Source organism: Synchiropus splendidus, chromosome 5, assembly GCF_027744825.2.
Source record: "Synchiropus splendidus isolate RoL2022-P1 chromosome 5, RoL_Sspl_1.0, whole genome shotgun sequence".
Classification (NCBI taxonomy): Eukaryota; Metazoa; Chordata; class Actinopteri; order Syngnathiformes; family Callionymidae; genus Synchiropus; species Synchiropus splendidus.
The window spans coordinates 16,183,652-16,206,786 of NC_071338.1; the positions used below are offsets into that span (position 1 = coordinate 16,183,652).

Genomic DNA, 23,135 nt, shown 5'->3' on the forward strand with positions numbered 1-23,135 from the left:
GAAATTTGCTCTTGTGCAAATCTTCAACTTAGACCAGGCTCAGATTCGGCAAAGCCTTTCGGTCAGTTTGGACTAAGTGGTAAATCATACAGAACATTAGTGTCAAAGAGTGACGCAATAGTTTCATATTTTTTCAACTGAAATCACTGATGTCATTTCAAAGACCCATAAGGTGCAAAGTTGACTTGGTCTGGCGTTGGGATGAGCTATTTTGTTGCGTTCCATTTGAAAACATTTGAACAGTCCGTTCCAACTACCCCCTGTCATCGCCACATCTACCACTGAATGTGTGCGTTCGACTCCTCATCCCATTTAATGCTATTACTGACTCGATACTTCAGTTTAAAGGGGCCCTTGTGCATTTTATTTCTGCAGCACTCATCTTTAATAGCTTTTCTTCAGATTCAAATGTCTAAAATTTAAATGCAGTGGTACCTCAGTTTTCGAACGTCTCAGAATTCGAGCAAATCGGAGTTTAAACAAATATTTTGATATTTTTATTTATTTATTTTATTATTTTACAGTATAGAAAATGGCTGGAACTGTTCTGTTTAGCATTGAAAGCGCCAAGACTACATTCATGGTTGATGGCTGTGACTCCATTCAGCTGTTCACAAATATCACACACTGAAGCCTACACTATGCAACAAGATCTTCTCCACAGTTACGCTCCACAAAGTCCGTCAGTGCCACCGTTTACAGTCGGTGCCATCATTTCCACACTTTCTTTGCAGGTTTCATGAACAACCGTATGTGGTGTCACTTTCATATTGATATCTGTTGGCAAAAAAAATCTGCTAAAGATTGCGTTGACTTACAACCGCAGTAATTTTTATCCACTCACTTCACATGTTTAACTGTGTTGTGTGTCTTCCGAGAGAAGGAGTGGAGAAACTATGGCCTTTTCAGACTCATCATTACTTCTGAACAGTGGAGAGGACAAGGAGAGGGCCTCTATGAAGCAGATCAAGGAGCTGGAAATCCATCTGAGAAATGTTTGTCCAACTCTGGGTTCAGTCAAATGAGCACCAGCCTGGACCAATCAATCCATGAAACTGAAACCAACTGACTTAAGATTGTTGATGAACTTGAATTCCTATGGAACAAAACAACAGGCTGAAGTCGATTGTGTACCTTGAATATACAATGCATGACGTCACACAGGTTGTGTGTTGCGTTGGTCAAAATATGGCTCTTTCATTTTCACCCTTTCAGCCAATAAACAAAATGTCCTGTCTGGTTTCACCGCGCCAGTAGCACCCAAGTCAGTGATGTAGACAGTATTGACTTGATGGCTGGTGGAGATGAATGAGGCTGTTTGGAGCAGTTAAGTTTCTAATGTGAATAATTCTGATGGTCAAATAACCTTGTCTGATGATAGCAACGGTAAAAGGCCTTGAAAAATGGAGCCTCTGCCTGGACACTCAGTGCAGCCACACCACACATATGTCAATCACACATTATGATAATCCTCCATCATTAATAATAAATAAGTACCCCTGATGGATCAGTCACATTATTAGGGATCATTCAGAACTCTATTGCTTGAACTTGTGACCCGTCACTCTGGACAGGCTGCATGTTAATGGACATCTCTTAAGCAAGCACTTGGCTGTATTTAAGTTGGGAGCCAATCTCACAGATCAAATACACGGCCAGAGAACACTGAGCGACAGCTCCACGGTGGGAAAAAGGGACAAACCCAAGCAGGTAAATACGAACATAAACCCTGCCAATGTTGTCTGATACTGTTGTTGTCTCTACTGAGGTCGTAGCTCGAGAATATTGCGGCAATGTGACTGATTGATCCAGTAGATGAACAGTTAAGATTAAGAGGATGACAAAGAAGCATGCTGCTTACACAGCGCTTGGCTCTAATCCACACACCCCCCCGAGCCTCACTCGCCCCCCCTCGCCCCACTGGGCTCCCTTTTGAGGAGCTGCCACAGAGGAGCACCCACAGACAGTGACGGTCCCTTACGACTGGTGGGAGGACACACGACCCCAGCAACAAGTGTGAGTTGGAGTCGATGGCAGGAGCCCAGACCACCTGCACCGCAGCAGTTCACTAGTTCCTCTGCAGCCGGATTCACCAGAAACAACTTTTTCTTTACTTTTCAGGACGAAACTTTTTGAAACAAAAATTTGATTAAAGTGCAAAATGATGGAGGACCACTTGTCCAAGATTCCCATGAGACCCTCGTCGTCACCCACAGACTCGACTGGGAGCAGCGGAACAGACGACAGCCGAGGAGGTGAGAGCATCGTGTAAAGAGAAACAATGTTTGTAGATGGAGAGATCAGCGGGATAGCGTTACTTTTATTTCATTAAACATATTTTTAAAAAGAATTAAAAGATTAATTAATTATTATTATTATTATTAATATAGGAAGGAATTGTATTGCAGACTAGAATCAATTTAAAAGTTTTCACTTTTACAAATGTGTTAACGCACAACTGCCACAGAAGAAAGGTAGGTACCACAATCTGACTTATCAAGTTTTAAAACTTAAGCATAACTTTACAAAAACGCACTTAATACAAATCAAAAGACTCTAATAGAAAGATGTTTTATTTTTCTCCAAACTAGTTGAGCTCAACAAAAAGTTAGGAAGCTACATTTTTGTTTCTATCTTTAATAGACAAGTTTATAATTAGAAGCAAAGTTTTAACAGACTTGATTTTGAACTTTATTAAGTTGACAAAACTACGTTAAACAACCTAAATATGTATACTATTAATTCCTATTGGAGTTTAAGCTGTGTTCAGCAGTAACTTTTGATTTAAAAACCAGTAGACCTGTATGTTTGGGCCACAGCTGCTGTTACTGTATGAACTAGTGTTATGCTGAGTCTGCATGCCGGGCTGCAGATGGCAGGCACACGTATGAAACAATACCATCATAACTGACCTGCCCCCTTTGTGACCAGCAGCCAAGAGTCCGGGCAAAGCCCTGAGTCCAGTGCTGGTCTGTAAGGTGTGTGGAGACACCAGCAGCGGGAAACACTACGGCATCTATGCCTGCAACGGTTGCAGCGGGTTCTTCAAACGCAGCGTCAGGAGGAGACTCATCTACAGGTATGTTCAAACACGAATCCACTATATTCCTAACTCACTTGTTGCATCAAAAGTAGTAACATTTTACCGTTAAGAGTGTCAGTATCTTAAACAAATGAAAGATGAAATAATAAAGTACGAAAAATTTGATGGACATTGTCTTGTCTAACTCAATAAGTAAAACTATCTAAAATAATGTTCAAATTCAAGTTAATGCTACATGTTTGGCTCAAAATGCCATCATCCACAATGAAACTTTCTTTTAAAACACAAAGTTTATTTTAGCATTATATGCACCAAAATGACTCTTAATTATTTGGATTCAGATAAAAACATTTTACTCTGTGTTGAGTGAGCTATTTCAGTGAAGGTGCGCTGCCGTGTCCGCAGGTGTCAAGCTGGGACAGGAATGTGTCCTGTGGATAAAGCTCATCGCAACCAGTGCCAGGCCTGCCGACTGAAGAAGTGCCTGCAGGCCGGGATGAACAAAGATGGTGAGACTCCACCTTCAGACTGTAGTTCAGCGACTGAACTGAGAGGTCTGACGCGTCTCTCTCGACATCTCTTCTGGGTTTCTGCACGCAGCTGTTCAAAATGAACGGCAGCCCCGCAGCACCGCTCAGGTCCGCTTGGACTCCATCGACGTAGACCCGGAGAAGGACCACCTGGCGACGACACGAGAGCCCACATCGTCCTCCTCATCCTCTTCCTCGTCTTCTTCCTCCACTGGCTCCGTCATTACGTGGCCCCACATCACCTCGTCCATGAACATCACCTCCTCCGTGGCCTCCCAACGCTGCATCAGTCCCCAGAACAACCACCGCTTCATGGCCAGCCTCATGACAGCAGAGACCTGCGCCAAGCTGGAGCCCGAGGACGGTGAGGAGGACGTCTGAATGAAGGTGACTTGAAACCTGTCGTCTCTTCTGAGAATACATTTACTCTTCAACAGTTGATGAGAACATCGACGTGACAAGTAATGAGCCAGAGCGAGCGTCTTCAGAGTACCACATGGCCGTGTACCCGTCCAGCACTGAAAACGTGTACGAGACCTCAGCCAGGCTCCTCTTCATGTCTGTCAAATGGGCGAAGAACCTGCCAGTGTTCTCCAACCTGCCCTTCAGAGATCAGGTGAGCTGGCCAAATGCTTCATTGCCTGAGCTGTTACCACGTCCCAGATCCTCAAGATCTTAAATCCAGTCTTGTCACCAACCTGTCAGGTGATCCTGCTGGAGGAGGCGTGGAGTGAGCTCTTCCTGCTCTGTGCCATCCAGTGGTCGCTCCCGCTGGAAAGCTGCCCCCTCCTCTCTCTCCCTGACCTCTGCCCCGGCATGCAGAGTAAGACCAGCTACACCGGCCTGGACCTGCGTCTCCTGCAGGAGGTCTTCAGCCGCTTCAAAGCCCTCGCTGTGGATCCCACAGAGTTTGCATGCCTAAAGGCGATTGTGCTCTTCAAGCCAGGTGAGGAGTCAAAAGCCACCCCTTTTATGTTGATTCCATAAGTTATACAGATCATTTTTAAATAACATTTTATCCCTGTTTTAACACATGTATATAAATGTTGACCCATGATCATGTTCCTCAGAGACTCGAGGCCTGAAAGATCCAGAGCAAGTGGAGAACCTTCAGGATCAGTCTCATGTCATGCTTGGACAGCACATCCGCTCACACTACCCCAGTCAACCAGCCAGGTAAAGGACGCCACTGTATGTTAGCTGAGATACACAACACCTGAATACTGACTCGTCATTATAAAATAGGGATCCACACTTCTCTCACTTCCAAATGTCATATTACTATTACCTCATCCTATTGACATTGGTTTATCAGACACATGAATGACTTTTTTCTATAAATATATTAAATGTAATATAATGATGCAATGGAAATGTTTGATTCATTTTTCATTACAATCTTTTTTCATTTTAAAATTATGTTTCCATTTAATGTTGTGCCAACTACATTTAGGAAAATTCCCAGCAAAGAAACTAATGCAATTTTAAGGTGATCCTTTTCTCCAACTACAGTTAAAAAGAAGTAGGGCGAGGAACCAAGCAGCTCTTGAAGTAAATCTCACATCTAAATGATCTGGCACATTTTAAGAGGCTGATAGAAATCTGAAAATACAATGACATGCTTGAAAGAAACGTACAGTAGGTTGTGACTGTCATGAAAAATGACACTACTGTTCAGTTCAGCGTCTGTTCACATCTTCACATTGTCTTTGCTCATCCAGGTTTGGTAAGCTGCTGCTCCTTCTTCCCTCTCTGCGCTTTGTGAACTCGGAGCGGATCGAGCTGCTGTTCTTCCACAGAACCATCGGAAACACTCCCATGGAGAAACTCCTGTGTGACATGTTCAAGAACTGACCCCCATCACCCAGAATCCCAGGCAGTCAACCATAATATCCATGTTTGGAACCATACTTGCTTCGTACTGTGTGAAAGACACCAGAGATTCTGCATGCTGTTTAAGCCACTTTATTTTCTCTGTTTCTACTTTACACCCAGGAAATGCACTTGCTATGATGATAACACGCATCATGTTTAGAATTTGTTTTTTGATTCTGTTTCAGTCACTACGTTTTGTGTTTTCATGAAAAATGTTTGTGGAGCTGGAGGAAGATTTGTACATTTCTCAGCCTGTGTTTGACGTGAATGACTATTGTTGTTGATAAAATGATGATTTGATATTTCCTCTTTTCATTATTATACTGTATTATTTATTACAGCTTTCCTCAACTGCTTCGGTACATTTCTTGAATCATCATTACTATTGGCAAAAAAGCAAGTGCACTTCTCAAAACATCTAGTACAAGTTGCGAAACACCACGGATCACCAGCAAAATCCTGCTCAAAATCCATCCCTCCAGAGTAAACTTCTGTGAACATTTCAGTGCCGTCAGAATGTCCAGTAAAGGATGGTTTTGATGAAAGTTTATATAGTCGTATGTTACACCTCGTGTGGGAGATTGATTGCAAGACACTGGACAGGAATCACAATTGCGCTTTTGCTGTACTGTCATTTGGTGACAGACCACGTCCCTGATACAGGAAGGAAAAGACAGCACAGCATAGCACAAAAGAAAAACAAATGTGAAAATACTGGATAAACTTGGGACAATCTTTTTGGGGGAACTATACATACGTACTCTCCAACTCCATGGTGAGAAGGTTCCTCAGTCATCAGATTGTATTCCTCACACATTTCCTTTCATTAGAGAAAGTCAAGATCATCTATCTATCTATCTAGACATACATACATACAAGAGCCTAGACTCAAACCAGCTGTTGGGTGTCACCAGAGGAGCAGCCCTTCTATTGGCTGGTACTTAGACTTCAGGTGAAATGGCTGCCTGAGAGTGTCAAGGGATGGACACAAACCATATTCACCCCATTGGGGCAAGATGGAGATAAGCTACAGAAGTATGTGGCAAGAAAGAGGGGATGATGTGGAAGGGTGTGTTATTTTAACAGGATCATTGAAGCAAACTAAGAAAAGATGATTCAGAAGCGTTTGACGTTTTACCCTGGGGCAACCACGCTTTTCAAAGATATGTGGACCAGACTGTCAATTCAAACATCAAACAAAAATGAAACCTGTTGTGAAAAGTTGACAGAAATAAGTTCTACTAAAAGTTCCAATAGGCGTCCTTTGATGTTTCTGCCCACTTTATCTTCAGTTTTTTTAAAATCCTTGTGATGAAACAAAGATTCCAAACAGCCTTTTCTTCACGTGTGTTAATAATCAGCATTCACACTGTGGCCCTTTTTCCAGCTCTTTCTACACAAAGCCTGCTGTGTTTCTGTCCTCATCTTATTATAAGATTAGGCTTTGAGGTAACAGGCGCGCAAATTGCAGTCGACCCTTAACAGAACACAAGAAAGTCTAACAAACTTCATAGTTCAATCACAGTTTAAAGCCTGGAACATGAAATAACATCAAATGTTATGACATGTGAAACAAGACAGGTCATCAAGGAGAAGAGTGTCCTGACAAGTCATGAGCGGAAGTTGGTAAAACCAGGTGTTAAATGCTGTTTCATTTTTGTTTTTTTGTTTTTTTTTTGTGAGAGAGTTTAGAATTGTGGCTCTTCGATTGAATTCTGCACTATGATCTATTAATAGGCGTAGAGGCAGAGAGTCCACATCCTCTCTGACAAAATCATGTTGAAGCCTAAATCTCCTCCCTGCTGAGGGGGACTGGAATGTGTGGGAGAAATTCAACCAAAGTCCAGCAGCAGCAGAGTCAGAGAAACTTTCTTCCTCCTGCTTCACCATGCCAGCCACCGTGAACAGCAGCAAAGTCGAACTGGAACCTTTTGAATATTCGTATTATGACTATTCTGACTGGTACTCGGACAACGCAGAGCCAACCAAACCTCCCAAAGAGTGAGTATCATAATCTTATTGACATGAAGCACTTATTTGTGTCTCAGTGAACGCTGCTTCTAGATGTTCGGTTAAGATTGCTTAATGATTTATATTCTTTTGTGGATTTTGAATATATTTTCAGAGTCACATTTATAAAATCAATTTATATCCACCCTTATTTTCACCAGAATTATTCCACCATGTGATCCACTAGCAGAAGACAGGCTGTTCCACACCTGCATCCTGCCCATATCTGTAAGTAACTGCCTTCCAAGGACTTACAACCATTATACTGAATTTTATAGATTATTATTATTATTATTCCAAAAGGTTTGTTCTACTCTTTCATTTTGGGCACAGACATAATCCACATATCCCTCTGACAGTGAAAATGTTTAAAATAAATGTTAAATAAAACTCAGAAATCATAAATAATATATACGATAACTATTAAGGGTTTTTGCAATTTTATATTATTTCATCTTTTTCTACAAAATCTATACAATAAATAAAGAAATAATCAATATTCTTTACAAATCCATTGCATGGTAATAATATTTTTCTTTAGCTTAAGCTATAAGAATGAAAGAAGGAGGAAACCAAGACAAGAGTGTCACGTCGATGTTCTCGTCGATGTTCTCGGTGTTAAGACCACAACATTAAGTTTCTCATCAACTACTTATAATTCTTGAGTTGCTTGCAGAAGTTTTGATGTTAACGCTCCTCCTCACCTGTTGTGATGGGTCAGGGGTCGAGGGTTGGTTCCAGCCTGCATGCAAACTCAAGGGCCACAGACGAACAGAAAGGGACTTAAAAATCATTAGTCTGTGAATTGAATGAGATAATGAACATCTATTCTTCCTATATTCAAGATTGACAGACACCCTTTTCCTAGCATTAAACTGTTTAACATGAAACATTAAAATTAAAGTCATGTATTGATACTTGTTCCTCTCAGCTCCTCATCATGTTGATCCTGGCCGCGGTGGTGAGGAAGAAGAAGGTCTTCCAGGGATTCACCAGAGGATCATCCAGCATCTTCAGGTGTTGAATCTGGGCGCCTACAAAGTCCCCAAGTTTGAGGAGTAACTCAAATATGTTTGTGTCCCACAGCCCCACAAACTTCCTGGATCAGACTCAAAACAAAGGCGTGGTAATGGCTGTTTTCGGACTAGTCTTCAGTAAACTGGCGGTCTTGGTGATTGCGCCGGACCCTCTGCCATTCTCCAAAGATACGCCGGTAGAAATTAAAGGTAGCTTTCACTGCTGTTTATGATTTAAAAAAAACCCAAAAATAAAATAAAATAAAATGTATATTACACTTATAGAACAGACGTTGAACATGAAAATATCTTATGATGATTTCTCACAGAAAAGTCTGTGATCTGTTTAATATTTAAAAATGTATATACAAATACTATTAGCATTTCTTATCTTAAAAAAAAGAGAACTGTTCCAACCGTGGGGGAAGTGCGTGGGTTATTGAGTCGCAGCTGATCAACTTCCAACTTTTCATTCCAGAGTTCATGAAGATTATTGCGATCTTCTACTACCCTGTTTTCTACTACCCCCTGGTGGCCTGCAGCACACTGCAGCATAAAGCCGGCTACGTGTTTGGATCGCTGCTTTCCTTCACTCACTTCGCGGTCCTGCTCTGGCAGAAGTTCGACTGTCCCAAGACGCCAGAGGTCTGTAGTGTCACATGTTGTTGCACATCACATGCTGAAGGTCGACAGGGAGAGAGATACCACATGAGAATCAGCACCAGAATCAGAATCAGAACATTATTGTCAAGTGAGTCAGTGAGGATTCCACCAATAATAATAATAATAATAATAATAATAATAATAACAATAATAACAATAATAATAATAATAATAATAATAATAGATAAAGAAAGCATACAATAAAAAACACACAAACACAAACAATCCACATGAATTGAAAGGGCGTCCTCAGCACACACAAATTGTCCCATATATAAATGATCTGATTCATGTCTAAACCAGTGCTTCTCCCTTGGCAGATCCACAAGTTCTACCTGCTGCTGGCCAGTCTCCCTCAGCTGGTTTGTCTGGCCTTCATCTGCGTGCAGTACGGTTTGCTCTTCATCAAAGGATCCAACAACGACGAGGTGACGACAAATGTCATGGAAGAGAATGTGTATTTGTAGATGCGTAGCATGTGAATGTCAACTGTTTTGTAATTACACGACAATAAGCTGCTTGCACTGATCACAGGCGGTTTAACAAGTTTAACAGATTATAGACGCAGCAGGAATTTGTCCATGAATCAAGCGGTTGTTCCTCCAGTCAAGATTATGTTCACGCGATAAAAAGATCCAGAAACACAAAATAATAAACAGTGGATTTTAGATTGATTTCATTTAGTTCACTTCTAATATAATTTCATCAAACATCAGACCTTAATGATACATAATTATACTGTAATCTTCCAGCTCATGTGTCAAACTCAAGTCACTTGAAGTGGCCCTCTAGAGGTTCATGACCAACAAAGACTGCAGTGTTCATACTTTGTTGTTTAGAATTTGTAGATGACTATTAACTTGGTTCTGCTCAAGTCTTTTTGTCAATCTGACTAACACAAATGTTTCTTCACAATGTTAACAGTGGAGAATATTCCCACAAATGCTTTGCATATGAAACTACTTGGATCTCATTTGAAATTATGGCGATGTTAAGCATGAATTAAAACATGAACATGAATTATGATGCAACTTTTTACTGCTCGCCTGCACATTTGTGCACGCAGGACCTTGACAGCAGCTACTACTCCAGCTATGTCAAGTCACTTCTCAAGAAGAAGCCCTCAACCAGCAGGTAAACGATTGGCACCGGTCAGTCAGGACTGCTCAGGTCAATATGATGCAACACTAACATGCTCGACTTGTTCTGAAATCGGCAGCTCGTCCACTCCAGGCAAGAAGTCATTGGCAGAAAGAATACTTGACGTTCCAAAAAGTTACATCTATCTCCCAGAAAAAGGTGAGTATATGTCATGTTAGCTGAGCGTTCGGTCACGTCTATGACATTTAAGCTTTCAGTTTGGTTCTCACAAGTCACCTTCAGCCAAATTCACCTGTGGTGTTCCTCAAGGTTCTATTTAGGTCCCACTTTATTTTCCATCTCCATACTATCTCTTGGCCAAATCAACCAGGCTTGCCACGTGTTTTTCCACTGCGTACATGAACAACACAAGGATTAACATGCCAATAAAAAGTGCAGCCTGGGGTCCACATCTGGCCCTTTGCCTGTTCTTATTCAGCCCATAAAGTTACAGTAAAACCAATGACATAGTACTTTTTTCATTGTTCATTTTTATTGAATTCCAAATAGAATGCATTTCACCCTCATCTTTGTGTTTTCCTCCGTATTTACTTATAGTCATATTACGTTTTAAGATGAGTTATGAGTTACATGTTGACCCTTCAATCTGTGACCACATTGGATTAGATTACAACGACCTTTATTCGTCCCACAGTGGGGAAATTCCTTCTCATAATTACAGTTTCTATTGAAAAAACAGGTGCGTAAAATAAATTAATATAGCAACAAAAACATTATTGAATCATATATTGGCATGCTGTTTTAGCGCCTTTTCCTAGTTTCTCCTTCTTATGTAATATTTTTGCAACAAAATGAATGTGACATTTTTACTGTTGTTGGCTTGACTGAACCTCACAACAGTATTGTTATGGTGCGACTCCCTGCCTTGAAGGATTCCAAAGAATCTCTAGCATATGGATGGATGGCTCCAATTTCTTTCCACTTAACCAGCGAAAAACACCAATATTAGTGTTTCCGAGTCCTGTTTCCTTCAGTCTATAATGTATATATATATATCATGGAAATACATCTCCGTGCGTCTGTTTACTCGGGAGAATGACTACCAAAAAACCAACAACTTATATTCAAGAAATGTATTTCCTGTCAGAGGAGTCTAATGCACAAGAAGAATTCTGGGTCAGCAACTACACCTGACTTCGCCTTAGCACTAGTCCAGTAGAGTGACAAAAAAACTATCTGAGGTCTTGACCCTTTATACACAAAAGTTTCTCTACATGGGCGTCGTCCTCGTCCGATTGGTTCTCCGCCGTTGACGCCAGTCCCGGTCCCTGGCTCCCTCGTAACCATGGCAACGAACACAAGGCATGCTCCCCTCCTCCGGACCCAGGTCCCTCTTATCAGGACCAGCTCTGGAGAAGACTTACTTTGCAGCCTCCTCCGTCTGAACTTGGACCCTCTAATGAGTTCCAATGTTTGCTCCTCCAGTGTGCTTCACTCCCGTCTTAGAACTCCACCTGTAACTTCTTTCTCACGCACATTCAGCCACACTCCCTCGGTCAGCATTCCTCCATCTGTAAATAACTTTTTTATTAGTAGCACGAACAATTCCAACAATAACAACAACAATAACTGTCTGCACTATTCCCATTAATATATACTGCAGAGAGATCCAAAAATCAAACCCAGGCTTTCAGACGCTGAATAAGAAAAGACAATTTTATGCGCTGATATTCTCCTGCCAGAACTAGTGGCAACTTTAAAATAACATACATCTTAACCACCACATTAACTTTCACTTTCCTCACAGCATTTCGTTTCCCACTCAAGCTCGCTGTGTCCACAATGGTGGCGTTCATGGCCATCTATCATGTAGGTACCTACACTTCTTTTTTTAAAAGGCAAATCTCTCATCCTGTTCTTCTCCTGTCAGACGGCCTTGCTGCTGGTGGTCACAGTGGTTCCGACTCTTCACATCGTCCGTGCCGGGATTGATGAAAACATAGCCTTCCTGCTGCTGGGCTTTGGCGTTGTTCTCTCTGAAGACCGGATGGAGGTGGTGAGGATTGTAACGTTCTACACCTGGTTGTTGGAAGGTTTGTCACTCCATGATGTCAGAATACATGAAATAATACATGTTGATTATACGCTATGATTTTGCTGTTTTTATAGTGTGTTACCTGTGTGCGATGACCCTGTCATGCGTGATCAGTCTGGTGATGCTCATGAGGTCCCTGGTGCTTCACAGGTACAGTTATGACTCCTTAAATGATTTGTCTAGTTCCACTTCAAGGGAAAAATAAAATAAAATAAAATAAAAAATCTTTTCATATTAAAAATGAAACAAAAAAGTACTTTTTCAAAGCTGCTAATGCAGCATTTCAACTCTCTAATATTCTATAAAATTTAATATTTTTGCAATTTAAGGAAGGTCATATAGGCACAATTGGTTCCATTTTTCATTTTATCATAATTCATTTTTTAATCCAACAGTCTGTGAAACAGGCATGTTTTTGCATTGAAAAAGTACAAATCAACCTGCTGTGTTGCATTCATTTCTTAAGTGAATTTTGGAGGAGTTTCCCGTGCGCTCAGATTTCTTGCCACAGTTTTAAAAACAAGTTTCCTAGATTTGCCTTTTGCAGCAGGTGAGCATCTCACATGGCGACCTTGTTTGTGATTCCATAGGACCAACCTCAGAGGTCTATACAAGGGGGACGTCTACAGTCTGTACAACAGCCAGAAGACAATTCGTCCTTCAAAAAGTGGCGTGGTCTGTTGGCTGGGTCTGACTGGATACCAGGCTGCCATCGTCAGTCTGGGTAACAGAGCTTCACTGTGTCCAGTGTCATCGTCTCAAATAAGATTGCTGACGGATTATTTTAAGATCAAGAGGATAAAATGGTTTTCGTGTTTGCTTACAGCTTTGGCGATTCAGACGGTGGTGTTTTTCATTTGTTTCCTGTTCCTGGTGTTTCTCATCATCATCCCTGTTTTTCATGGACGAAACCTTTTTGTTTTTGAAATTTTGGGAAAGGCATGGTGAGTAGTTTCATTCGACACCTTCATCTTCTTCAACAGGGGTGACCTCTTGTCTGTAGAATAGAAAATGGACCAAGTGTTTAGAGGTGCAGGTCAGAGAAGATGAAGGGATATGGACAGTCACCACGGAGCAGGTGAAGGTGACTGTACTGAGCTTCAGCTCTGGAGATGGCTGAGAAGGGAGAGAAGGGACGCAGAATGGTTGATGTTTGCATGAAAGGTTTTCCTCACCCTCTTCTCCAGGCCGGGGTGGGTCACTCTGATCCTGGTGACCGGGCTCCAGCACGTGGCGGCTAAGTTTTTGTTTGTCAGAAAAGAAGCTGGAACCAGAGACCTGCACAACAGGTAGCCATGTTTGATGTACAAAATATTGTGAGGTTGAACGGATTTGAGGATTATTGGGATAAAAGTTTTACTATTGTACTTGCAGCTTGGTTAGTGACACGATTCAATAATGACATAAATACAACTAGCCTCCCAGTAACAAGCACTTCCACCACAAATGCCATAATATGCTGCAACAGTCAAAGCTGTCATACAATGTAAACACAATGACTTTCAGTATGTGTTCTTCCTGTTTGGCCCACAACTCAGAATGCATTTATTTTTTGGGTCTTTCTTAGCTGAGCTAACACATAAGATGAACCGACCAATGACTTACTGCAGCAAACAAACGCGATTGAAAGATTCTCAAAAACTCAATTGATTCTAACTTTAAATGAATCAATGATAAATAGTAACCCGAGCATGTTTTTTTGTTTGGTATCCTTCAGTCTATTCTGTCAGTAACTGTCTGCTCGTGTTGCAGAGAGAGTCTCTTTCTTCTGACGTACCTGCTGTTCCTCATTAACACCGTCATTGGACTGATCGTGGGCATATGGCGGATGGTTATTACAGCTCTCTACAACATCATTCACCTGGGCCGTATGGACATCAGTCTTCTGCACCGCACGGCTGAACCCTACGACCCTGGTATGGAAGTATTCACTTTCAACCTCAGCTAAGTAAATGTTAGGTGAAAGCAGTTTTCAATACGCCAATGTAAGTTGATGTTAGTTGCTAGTCACTGATGTGTGATGTCGCCATTACTTGAATATAATGGTCTTTTAATTCAATGTTATTGCACCATAGTTTTGCTTCTGGACCAAAGATAAGGTCTCAAAAAAGATATTTTGATTTAATCTGTGTCTTAATTGAACATATAAAAGTGGAATTTCCTTCCAATTTATATATTTAGTATAATGTACTTAGCTACTTATTTTCTCCTTATCCATGTGGAATATAATACATTCATATAATAAATATGTTTGCATATTTATCATAGAATATATTTACTGGCTGCATGCTTGCAACATTATATAGTAATGACACCTCTCAGCTTCAGTATTGATTTTTCTCTTGAATGGCATTAAATGTAAAATGACTGTGTGTGTTTCCCAAATCACTTATGACCTGACCTGAACATATTTTGACTTGTTAATTTGGTATCCAAAGAGCCATTCTGCAAAGCTTACTGAGTCACTCTCCATTTTCAGCCTACCATTACTACACCAGCTTCCTAAAGTTGGAGGTGAGCCAGTCCCACCCGGTGATGAAGGCTTTCTGTGGCCTCCTGCTGGACATGATGGTGGAGGGAGGCAGAGTGGGACAGAAGATACGAGACGCAGAGGAAGGTTTGTTGAGATTGTTGCTAGACAGAAGGTGAAAAGATACAAATGATTTGCTGCCGTCTTTAGTCACCAATGCATCGTCAGCACGTCCCTTTGAAACCTGAACTGCCAGTTCTGCTTCCTGCTTTGGTTATTTCACGTCTTTCCCTGATGGGCTCCACTCTCCTTGTTCCAGGGATCCAGGAGAACAGACCGAACAAGGCGGCCAGCAGTCAGCGGATTCGATCTCGTTGGCATCTGGTGTACACACTGGTCAACAACCCCTCACTGCTGGGTTGCAGGAAACACTTCCAGAGCCTGCAGACTTCAGAGAGCATCCTGAACGGCACCCCAAAGCGCAGCTCCAAGAAAGGCAGCAAGAGGGAAGCTGGGAAAACCACAGCCGAGACTGTGGAGCCTGCAGAGAGCCAGCCCACTCAGGACACCACCGAGTGACTCTTGTGCCTAAAATATGGGTTGTATCTACTGTGCAGAATTTGAAAACGTGTGTGTGCATGTTGAAGAAATAGAACAGCTGTTTTTTCAAAGACGTGAGGACAACAAATATATTAACGCAATTCATACATCCGTTTTACGTTGACAGTAAGATAAATTAAATACGATCAAAAACGTGGTGTTATGAAGATAATAAGATATCATTTACAGTCCTAGAATGTGACGTTTATTCTCTTGTATGCTAATCATTTTTCGCTCTGGTGTTGCTGCTGGCCTGATGCCTTAAGGCTATTTTCCCATTCAGAAGGACCAATAAAGGCTGCAGTCGTAAATAATTTGATTTTTCAGTCAATTCTTCAATGGTTGAGGAGGTCATCACACAGGCAATTGGATTTCCACAAGATACACAGGGACTGAGGTGCAGGGCTGGCAAACCAAATGCAGAGGGAGCTAAGAAGAAAGCCTTTCACTAGACTTGATAATAATAATAACAATAATAATTCAATTCAACTTTAATTCAATATTCGTGAAAAAATAACCTCAATGGCAGATATCATAAAACAAAGACATAATAATAATAATAATAATAATTATTATTATTATTATACATTTGTCTGTTATATTTGATAACAAACCAAACTCATCATCTTGAGTTTTATTGTTTTGTCATGAAGGACGCACAAACACAGAAAAGGGCTGAACTTCGCCTTGGTGTGGATTTTTTGTGAAAATTCCCTTATTATAATATCAAATGTCTTCAACATTTTTTCAGGTCCCCTGAATGATAAATATCTCTTTGATGACCAAAGGTGTCAAAGTGCAACCCAATGCTTGCACGAGTTTCACTGAGAACCTCCATGGTGTTCAATAAACCCAGAGGCAATGATTTGTACCGCAGTGACACAAGAAAGCAGAGAGGAGGTTTGAAGTTTAATATTGATGCACACAGTCTAGGTTCTTCAGGAGTAGATCAGCTTCTGAGGTCAGCGCTGGCAAACTGCTTGTGCTGACACAAGCTGCTTCAATATGGAGAAGTGAAAGATGTCACCATTTAACAATAGTAAACATGGGTTTTCTTCACCTGCATGAAACGGTGAGGCAGTGTTTTCAAGACAGTATCTAACCACCTACTCTGTTGTACATACTGGTACACACGTGGGTGCACTAAAACAGAATCTTCAGAAAACGCAAGCATCTACAGTTATGTTGTCGACACGTGCACAAACAAATTTGAACCAACAAACACATGATTAAGGGGTGATAGCATTTCTGCTGACACATGTGTCATTACATAACAGGAAACACGAGGCTTTATCTCCACGCAACATTCCTTCACTCTGTTTAAATGATTTCCCTTAGTTGTTGTTGTTTAGCGCCATCAGAGGTGTTCCATATAACACAACTCTCCTCAGGCTGCAGAAAGTAACGGAGGTCAGCTGAGCAACGTAAATAGAATCAGCGACCCTCTTATGAGAGTGTAGTCTCAGTCGTGGAGTGAGAGCACAGTGAACGATTTCAGAAGAAGAAAGAGCTACTGATTTGTGCTGTCGCGATGAGCGATAATACTCAAAGCTTCAGCCCCCAAAGGAAGCTTGTCACTGTTTTCAGACTCCAACTCACACTTGTCGAAATTCTCTCTGTAGCGAGAGGGATGGGAGGAAACTGTTTCTTCACTGTCTTCTTCCTTCTCTTTATCTCTACTTTCACTTCCCTCCATTTCCAGCTGGCTGCCGATGATGTTGCTCTGAGATTCAGTGCGTGACGCGTGAGCGTTGAAATGCATGTTCAACTCCGCCACGTACTGATCTTTGGCCTTCAGGTTCAGATTGCGGGTCCAGTGGTGGTATTTGTACGCGAGGTGGTAACAGACTGCGACTATGAGCGGAATGGTGGCCACAGTGAGGAGGCCAATGCTGACTGAGATGATGACCAGGAGGTTAGGAGCTCTTCTCCCAGTGGTGAACAAGATGAGGACTTTGCAGTCATCCTGACTGTCTGTCACACACAAGGAGTAGTTGCTCCCTGGTATCAAGTCATCAAACTTGTAGGTGCTGATACCCGGTCTGATCCGAGTCCACTGGACAGACAGATGCTTTTGAGCCGCTGCCGCACAAACGTACAAACGTTGCAGCCGGTGAATGATTTCTGAGGACTCATCAGACCCTTCTGGGTTCTCAAGGTGTTTGGACCGGTGCATATGAAGAGGATCCAGGCGCACAGTCACATCCGTCTCTGACACGATGAGGGAAATGGTGCCAAACGCAAGGAGACCGTCAAAGCTTGCGTTGAGAACATCATAGGAAACGTAGCGAGTGTTGCGTGTCGCGTTGCATTTTCTAGACCAATTCTGCGGCTGCTGCTCAGAAAACTCCCCCCAGGGAGCGTCACTGAGTGCATCATCTGTGTTTGTGAAATTCCGGTGAATAAAAGTGGGCTTCACTTCTACAGACACAGACCTTTTCGCTTCACCAAATGAGTTCTTAGCAGTGCAGCTGTAGTTAGCGCTGTGGTGATCAGTCAAGTGTGGTACCAGTAGCGTCCCGTTATCAAAGACCTGAACTGCATCTCGGTTTCCTTGTCTCCTGGTTTGGCTGTGAATGTGCCACGTCACAGTTGGTGGTGGGTTTCCTTCACCTTTACATGTCATCATCAACTCATCCCCCTGAAGGAGAACTGCGTGGTTAATGTCCGGGCTGATGGTGATATGTGGGGCAAGACATGACAGCTGGGGCATCTGTCCGACCAGCATTCCTTCAAGTTCTATTGGACCTGCACACGTGATCAGATTCTGCTCTGGAACTGAGACTGTGGTGTTGGACATCCACTCTCTGAGCCAGTAAAGGGAGCAGTCACAGAGGAACGGATTGATGAAGAGCTGCAGATGCTTGAGGGACAGCAAACTGTCGAAGGTCCCCTCGGCGATGGTGAAGAACCTGTTGTTGTTGAGACACAGCGAGCGCAACCTTTGCAAGTTGACAAAGGCGTCCTTAGGCAACGTGACCATCTCGTTGTTGGTCAGCTTCAGCTGCTGCAGTGAGGTGAGATTTCGGAGGTCGACCCAAGGAAAGTCCACTATTTTATTATGACTCACGTCCAGGTTTCGCAGGCCTACCAGGGGTGCGAGTGTTCCCGACTCGATGACCACAATACGATTGTGCGCCATCCACAGACTGGTGAGCAGAGTGGTGTTGTCAAAGCTTCCTTGAGGCAGCAGAGTTAACTTGTTAGCAGAGAGACCCAGGATGGTCGCCTCAGGAGGAACACCAGCAGGGACCTCACTGAAGTCCTGGTGGGCACACTCCACGTAGAAAGAGCCTCCTACTCGAGTACAGGAGCAGCGGTCGGGGCATCCACTTAGGCTGCGAACAAAAGCTAAGATCCATATGGCGATGATCACGATGTCTGCCATTTTCAGCTCCTAAACAAGAACAAAAACACTCAGTGTTTATCACCTGACTTACGAGTACTGAAAAAAAAAGTGTTCTGTTGAGGTGTTCAACTTGAACGTGTCGGCATGATGCAGTTATTGTTGCTGACAGATAGAAAAACCAATACATATTTAGTACCTCATTCTGGAGATGAAGGGAGGCAAGGATCATCAGTAATATTGGAATTTTTATTTTCCTTTAATTGTATTATCCTATTTTGGAATTTTAGTGAGTCTACATGATGCCTGTGATATTCATGAGCGTAATCATTTTTGGTTTGAAACTATTTTGAAGGATGATTAATGCAGAGTTTTTGGTGAATATGAATGTATATTTGGACTCATGACTTTGTCTTTCATCAACAGTGAATATGATATTCATCGCCTCCGCGATAACAGATGAAAAGGTAGCGGTTATTTTGATTTTATTGCCTTTCTCTAATCGGACGAATGTTGATTGTTTGATGACGTGACGTCCTACTGCGCAGATATCGCAGACCGAGCAGGTCACATTGAAAGTCAAACGGCCGTGTCACCGACGACAGACTGCGCAGTTCACGTCTGCACGAGGACACATGTGGCCACAGCAGGATTGTTCAACAGCCGCTTCACAGCGTTAACACGAGAGCATCTCCGCGTTCTCATGTCCCGGACGAAACATTAGAAATGTCCGCGGACGATAACAGTTTCTGTCGGAGAAACACGAGGCTCACTCACCTGTCGACGGCGGAATTCCGAGACAATATGTCACAAAGTTTGTGATGTCCTCATTTTGGGGGACTGAATGCCACCCCCGCCCCTCCTGCCTGAATGTCGATATTCCCTTCGGATACTTTTAAGGGAAAAGTACACCCCCTATGGTCACACTTTTTTTTATTCAATTTACTTCTCTTTAAACTAAAATAGAAGATGGTTAGATATATATATCAAATTGTATATTGAATTGTATCCACCATAGAATGTGCAGTGTATGGAAACATTTGTTGACTGACGAAGAAATAAAACTACATGTGATAGTAAGAGTAGCAACAAAATAATAACATTTAGTTTGAGCACAGTTTTATTCAAACGACATGATTTATTTTTAACTTGTGGTTGTATGAGTAATGTCCAGCAGGTGGCACTACAATCCAGCCTTGGAAAAGTGGTGTATGGCGCGTCATATCTGCAAAATAAATACGCATGTAAATGAGGTAATTTGAAGTGAATAAAAACATGTAGATATGGAGAGGTGTTTCTAAGTAATAGTAATAGTGTTTTCTGATATTACAGGTGACAGAATGACTTTCTTTTAATGTGATATATCGCGGAACCAAATAACTCTCAATATTGAAAATAGTTTAGTCACAAATCAATCTCAGAATATGAGACAAACAACCTGCCTCATCTTTCCTAAAACAGAACTGGTGGTGAATCAGATTTTTTTTGGGGGGGGGGGAATTTTATTGTCGTGGCTCAACATCAATCCTGTGCAGATGGATCCAGCTGGCTGTGGCAGAGAGAAGCGATGACCTCTGGGAGTGCACTGATGGTGTGGCACGATGGCACTTATCTCTGGAGAAAAGGAGGGGTGCAGACCACTGGACTTCAAATCTGAGACGAATGTGCTGACGGAGGACGTTCTATACAGCTCTTCTAACACCTCGACATCTATCAGGAGAACCAATCAGGGAACAAAAGACATCATTACACCTGAACTTGGTTCAACCTTGTGACAATGTGGTACTTTATGAAACTCCATCCTCTCATTACAATCCATCAATAGCATGTTTAAAACTGGTGCTGAGTCCAGTCTTGACCAATGTGGCCCCTGATCCAGTGTCTGACATGGGTGGTCCCACATGTGCGCGTCTTCATGTCTTTCATGTGTCAGCACATCGAGTCTCTCGGCTGTGACCCAGGTCACCCTGGAGAGATAACAAATCAGGCCTGGAAATAACGCCATGTTCCCCCTAGTTATTTATTTATTTTGGAGAGAGGGAACTCTGGGCCTTTCTTAACTTTGGTTGCCCTGGCTACCTGCTCTCAGATTAGCTGAGGAGAATGAATTTCTGCTGCACTGCATCAGGAGTTAAAGTGCCATTCATTTGTAGAGAACAGATATTGTAAGATAATTCAAAAGAACGCTGGCTGAGATGAGGATATTCTACTTGCTGTGCACTCTTTGGAAGTGGAGAAGTAGATTCACTCGTTCAAACACTCCTTATTTTGACCTTCCAGCCACTTATGAACAATGTTGTATCTCAGGTCTTTATCCGCTTGTAGAAGGGGGCGGGATCAGAGCGTGCACGCTGCACCTGCATCATTCTCAATAGAAGTTGTGAAGAGCTCGGGCAGAGAAAGTTTGGAGAAGTTTGTTTGGCGAGTTCAACTTCTCATACAGCATCTTTTAAACTGTACGGACAAGCTTGGACTTTCTCAGCGGGTAAGGTATCGTACAATGTTGAATTTGATCTCGCTCACGACTGCAAACCTTTCATGCTGTTGTCAGACATGATTTACTGACTTTCCGCACAAACTGAACTCCTTGCTTTTGCTACTAAAGTAACATTCAGAAGCCTTTTAGCCTGGAAGCACTAAGTTAGCCGGGATGCATATTTTAATTATGAGAAGATTTAAGTACGTTAGAAACACTAGAGTTCTATTTTAAGTGTAGTATGGAATTCACCATCTCGTTTTTAATCAATAATTTTTACGTATCAGTGATGTTGTTTCAATCTGCACCTGGTCAAAATCACCTGCAGGTGGCAGCACAATCCTTTGGAGAACATAAAACATTCGTCCACCCTTTCAATGAGTCAAGAAGAAGTCGCTTTCTTTCATTTCTTCAGACCGTTTGTTGAGTTTTGTTTTTGGCAATATTCAAATAGGAATTATCTAAAAGGTGTAAGGTATGTTGTAGGGAAAGTTGTTTTTTCCCAAGAGGAATCTCCTTTTTTGTGGACAACTATTATTAATATTTTTTCATTGATGCTACTGTCGCTACATATATCAGACTCCCATGTCATATGAAACTGGAGACATTATTGTACATGGACATATGTAGCCTGGACTCTGGAATCTGAAAACAATTTTCTATTCGACTCCTTTTTCAGTCTTTCAATTGTTGTTGAGTTTAGTGTATTTGTATGTGCTTGAGTTCCTTCTGTCTTTTTCCTACTGAAATGTCTGTATTAGTGTTGTCTCACTACCTGATGGTGCAGATAGTTGACCAGGTTAAATACACAACTGACAGGTCTATGAAGGGGGTTAAATACTTATGTATTGTGTTGAACTGAATTCATCACTCAACAAGGAAGTTCCTCATTAAAAAACTCCTTATTAAGTGTCCATGGCATCGTCAAGAAAGAAAGTTCAGGTCACCACAACTAAGTGAAAATGGCAAGTGAAAAAATAAATAAATAAAAAACAGCTATACAGACAAATGTAAAGATAAATACTTCATGGTAATCAAAGTGAATAATAATAATAACAGTCATCATCATCATAATAATTATGATTGTAAGAAGAATTTATACGAATAATTTATACTGTATGAGGTAGTTTGAGTACTCTCTTCACTTTTATTTCTCTCACTGTTCTAGTCCTTTGAACCAAAAAAATCAAAAGCACCAGAGGAATAAATGTATTATGTAAGAGTTTATTGATTCCAAATGTTTTTAGTCACACAAGAAAAAAACAAAATGCGTTCTTTACTTATTTCGACAGCCTAAAATGAAACGGCATATTCTCAAGCTCCCTTTAAAGGCTGTGCTCGCCTTGTAACAGGCTTGAACTTCCACAGCACAAAGGCAGCCGGGGGGTGGGCGTGCAGTCAGTGCGGATCAGAATTTAATCAAGTCATCTTCCATAATTCACAGGGCCTGAAAATTAAAAAGAGCTCACATGAGTCAATGGGAATTGTGGAGAGGCTGGAGCTCTCACCCGTCACCTCTCTCCCTCCTGTGAGCTCCATCCATTTCCCGGGTAACTCACACCCCTCAGTGGAGGATAGCAATGCGATTTGGGCGATAATGTGTTTCTATTGCTTCTCCCGTAATGTGCCCTGCAGTATCACGCAGCTCTGTGGAGAGCCTGGAGGGTTTCGGAGAGCCTCATTTACCTTCGTAATCGGTCTCCAAGTCTGGCATGCTCTCGCGGAGTAATGCACTCACACAATACACAGAGACAGGACACATCCACAGACGAAAACGGGGAGTCTGTGGTGGAACACGGCTGAGTGGAGGGAGAATTAACATAGTGAGGACGCTGCATTATGCAGATGTGTTATGCTTCCTCTCTGACGGAGCAGCTAAATTGGATGATGTTTTATGATGATGTAAGAGA

At 41.9% G+C, this 23,135-nt stretch overlaps 3 protein-coding genes across 6 annotated transcripts; 2 read left to right on the plus strand and 1 right to left on the minus strand.

The window, feature by feature from the left end:
- The first annotated feature begins 1,947 nt into the window (after positions 1-1,947).
- nr2e3 (nuclear receptor subfamily 2, group E, member 3) lies at positions 1,948-5,759 on the plus strand. Of its 4 annotated transcripts, none has more exons than XM_053865733.1 (9): positions 1,948-2,016; positions 2,122-2,255; positions 2,932-3,079; positions 3,449-3,552; positions 3,644-3,937; positions 4,011-4,189; positions 4,279-4,519; positions 4,644-4,749; positions 5,295-5,759. In XM_053865733.1, exons 2-9 carry the CDS (start codon positions 2,162-2,164, stop codon positions 5,425-5,427), a joined length of 1,299 nt encoding a protein of 432 aa, XP_053721708.1. In that variant the 5' UTR covers positions 1,948-2,016; positions 2,122-2,161; the 3' UTR covers positions 5,428-5,759. The 4 variants fall into 4 exon arrangements, with proteins under 4 accessions (XP_053721708.1, XP_053721710.1, XP_053721707.1 ...); XM_053865735.1 differs by having other exon boundaries at positions 2,935-3,079; positions 5,295-5,758; XM_053865732.1 differs by having other exon boundaries at positions 1,963-2,255.
- Positions 5,760-6,831: 1,072 nt separating this feature from the next.
- LOC128758892 (receptor for retinol uptake stra6-like) lies at positions 6,832-15,694 on the plus strand. The gene is made up of 17 exons (XM_053865361.1): positions 6,832-7,449; positions 7,620-7,686; positions 8,390-8,475; positions 8,545-8,684; positions 8,953-9,119; positions 9,458-9,565; positions 10,204-10,271; positions 10,357-10,436; positions 12,046-12,107; positions 12,169-12,331; positions 12,408-12,483; positions 12,924-13,057; positions 13,160-13,277; positions 13,521-13,622; positions 14,086-14,249; positions 14,813-14,950; positions 15,123-15,694. Exons 1-17 carry the CDS (start codon positions 7,337-7,339, stop codon positions 15,380-15,382), a joined length of 2,046 nt encoding a protein of 681 aa, XP_053721336.1. The 5' UTR covers positions 6,832-7,336; the 3' UTR covers positions 15,383-15,694.
- Positions 15,695-16,342: 648 nt separating this feature from the next.
- On the minus strand, positions 16,343-19,595 carry LOC128759233 (immunoglobulin superfamily containing leucine-rich repeat protein-like). The gene is made up of 2 exons (XM_053866033.1): positions 19,527-19,595; positions 16,343-18,800 (listed from the first exon to the last, which is right to left on the minus strand). Exon 2 carries the CDS (start codon positions 18,789-18,791, stop codon positions 16,914-16,916), a length of 1,878 nt encoding a protein of 625 aa, XP_053722008.1. The 5' UTR covers positions 18,792-18,800; positions 19,527-19,595; the 3' UTR covers positions 16,343-16,913.
- Between the last annotated feature and the right edge of the window lie 3,540 nt (positions 19,596-23,135).

Bases quoted from the DNA above. Each gene is read 5' to 3' on its own strand.
- LOC128759233 (XM_053866033.1), bottom strand. From the start codon at position 18,791: ATGGCAGACATCGTGATCATCGCCATATGGATCTTAGCTTTTGTTCGC.
- LOC128758892 (XM_053865361.1), top strand. From the start codon at position 7,337: ATGCCAGCCACCGTGAACAGCAGCAAAGTCGAACTGGAACCTTTTGAA. The intron at 9,120-9,457 runs GTCTGTAGTGTC...CTCCCTTGGCAG, and splicing joins ACTGTCCCAAGACGCCAGAG to ATCCACAAGTTCTACCTGCT. The intron at 14,250-14,812 runs GTATGGAAGTAT...CTCCATTTTCAG, and splicing joins GGCTGAACCCTACGACCCTG to CCTACCATTACTACACCAGC.
- nr2e3 (XM_053865733.1), top strand. From the start codon at position 2,162: ATGATGGAGGACCACTTGTCCAAGATTCCCATGAGACCCTCGTCGTCA. The intron at 3,938-4,010 runs GTGAGGAGGACG...ACTCTTCAACAG, and splicing joins CAAGCTGGAGCCCGAGGACG to TTGATGAGAACATCGACGTG. The intron at 4,750-5,294 runs GTAAAGGACGCC...TTGCTCATCCAG, and splicing joins TACCCCAGTCAACCAGCCAG to GTTTGGTAAGCTGCTGCTCC.